Here is a 2,500-nt window from a genome sequence, read left to right as displayed (position 1 = left end):
ATCATCATTTCATACACATTCAACAAATGATAGTTCATATTTAAAGAAGACACAGTTTTATGCACACACACATGGGGTCGCCAGATTTGACTGGGCCGACCTTTCCGAGGTCGCAGGATTTGACACGGTCTGACTAGGTTCATTTGTAAGTTACTGAGAATGTCCCCAAATGACCCTTACCCTAACTAGCAATCTGGAATTTTGGTATAGTGAAGTCAGTATATTGTCATACCAACCCCAAGTTAAGATTTTGACTCTGTACCTGTGTGTGTGTGTGTGTGTGTGTGTGTGTGTGTGTGTGTGTGTGTGTGTGTGTGTGTGTGTGTGTGTGTGTGTGTGTGTGTGTGTGCGTGCGTGTCCATGCAGTATCCTGAAGGAGCTGTTGCGTGTACAGCAGAGCATCGGTTACTGTCCCCAGTTTGATGCTCTGTTTGAGGATCTGACTGCCAGGGAGCATCTGGACCTCTACACACGCCTGCGTGGTATTCCCTGGAAAGACCAGGACAGGGTTGGTGTCTCTCTCTCTCTCTCTCTCTCTCTCTTACACATATTGTATATTTAAGCTTGTGTGTATAATATACTGTACATACACTACAAACTCTAGTGTATGTTGCCATTATTATTCAGGTTGTCCAGTGGGCTTTGGAGAAACTGGAACTGACCAAGTATGCAGACAAGCCTGCTGGAACCTACAGTGGTGGGAACAAACGCAAACTCTCCGCAGCCATCGCCCTGATTGGATATCCCTCCCTCATTTTCCTGGTAGGAGACTCACAAGTGTACAAGTATTGCATGTCTAAGTTACTTAATTTGGTAACAATATACAGCTATAAACCTACAGTATATGAACACACGGTAATGTATGGTCATAATTCTGTCTAGTTACATCAGGGGAGGGGTTCAGTCCCGCCCACGCTATGATTTTAAAGATAAAATCAAATTCATGACCATTTTATTCTGTATCTGTACGACAGCCGCCCTCATGCTACTCTCTTCCTACTGCTGCTGTAGCCTGCTGCACCAGCAGCTTGTTCTAGACTAGGGGTTCAACAGTTAATCAAACTAATCAATGTTATAAGAAAATATGTATCCTATTTATTGTGGGCGGCTGTGGCTCAGGAGGTAGAGCAGGTCGTCCAATGATCCCTGGGTCGGCGGTTCGAATCCCGGCTCCTCCTGTCCACATGTCGAAGTGTCCTTGGGCAAGACACTGAACCCCCAAATTGCCTCCAATGAGTTGGTCGGTGTGAGCTTGCCACCATTGGTGTGTGAATGTGGGAAGTGAGGACGCTGGCGTCGACTGTTCGCCGCTTCACCTCCCAATGTATGAATGAATGAACCATTGTAAAGCGCTTTGAGCACTTGGAAAAGCGCTATAAAAATGCAATTCATCATTGTCCAATTTGTTTTAAAATAGCAAAAATAGCAGATCTGCAAGCTCACAATGCATCGCTATGCTTGTTGTATTATACAACACTGTTGTATAATATCCTACCATAAATATGTGAAATCTCTGCCCGTCTGTCTGGGTAGAAGGGTAAAATACATCACTCTCAAAACACCATCAATAATAAACAAATGATACATTATTCATACACCCTCAACCGTCAACAGTGCATGCATAATAAATAATAAGAGTACACACCGTGACCATGTCAGACTGTATCCTTACTGTAATGAATCATATATGGGTATAAAAGGGACACAGACAGACACAACGGGTATCAGGTGGGGAATACATTAAGTGGTTAATCAGACTGATCGATTTAGTCGATTCTACAAAAATATATATATATATATAATTTTCTTCATGTCAATTTCTTTTTTCTTTTTTTTGTGGCTTTCGCCTTTATTTTATATTTTTTATGGAGGGACAGTAGGCTGACAGGAAATGGGGAGAGAGATGGGGGGATGGGGGGAAGACATGCAGTGAAGGCCGTCGGGATCAGGAGTCGAGCCCGCGGCACACTGCCAGACTGTATTACCAGCCAAGGTGCCTGGCCCACTGAGCCATGGCCCAGGCCCATGTCAATTTCTTTGAACAAATTGACATGAAGAAATGTATACAGTATATATATATTTGTGTGATCATCAGGATGAACCCACCACAGGCATGGACCCCAAAGCCCGGAGATTCCTCTGGAACTTAATCCTTGACATCATCAAGACTGGACGCTCTGTAGTGCTGACATCACACAGGTGAGACAACTTTTCTGGAAACGAATCTGTCTTGAAAAATAATCGTAGTTTTTTATTTTATTAACCTGCCATTTGTATGAAACAACATACCGGTGCAATATTTGAAAATAATTCAGATTATTCCTCTACTAAGAATATAATCCCTTTAGATTCAAGAAAATTATTAACAACAAATTATGTTCATTGGAACTAGTGAAATGTCAATTTATTGGCTGCCCTACCCACCTTTTTAAATCTTTAGACTTAAAGGGATTGACACCATTTTTTCATTTCAGGTTAAAAACTACAGAAGTTAAAAATA

At 42.1% G+C, this 2,500-nt stretch overlaps 1 protein-coding gene across 1 annotated transcript in view; it reads left to right on the top strand.

Moving 5' to 3' along the window:
* abca2 (ATP-binding cassette, sub-family A (ABC1), member 2) overlaps nt 1-2,500 on the top strand; it is a 96,906-nt gene that overhangs the window by 88,406 nt on the left and 6,000 nt on the right. Inside the window, exons 42-44 of the mRNA XM_079516617.1 lie at nt 367-508; nt 628-762; nt 2,096-2,199. Of these exons, the coding sequence (XP_079372743.1) occupies nt 367-508; nt 628-762; nt 2,096-2,199 (381 nt within the window). The remainder of the gene's footprint in view (nt 1-366; nt 509-627; nt 763-2,095; nt 2,200-2,500) is intronic.

Source organism: Electrona antarctica, assembly GCF_951216825.1.
Source record: "Electrona antarctica genome assembly, chromosome: 12".
Classification (NCBI taxonomy): domain Eukaryota; kingdom Metazoa; phylum Chordata; class Actinopteri; order Myctophiformes; family Myctophidae; genus Electrona; species Electrona antarctica.
Note: the sequence above shows the minus strand (reverse complement) of the source record. Positions and strands in the feature narration are given on the sequence as shown.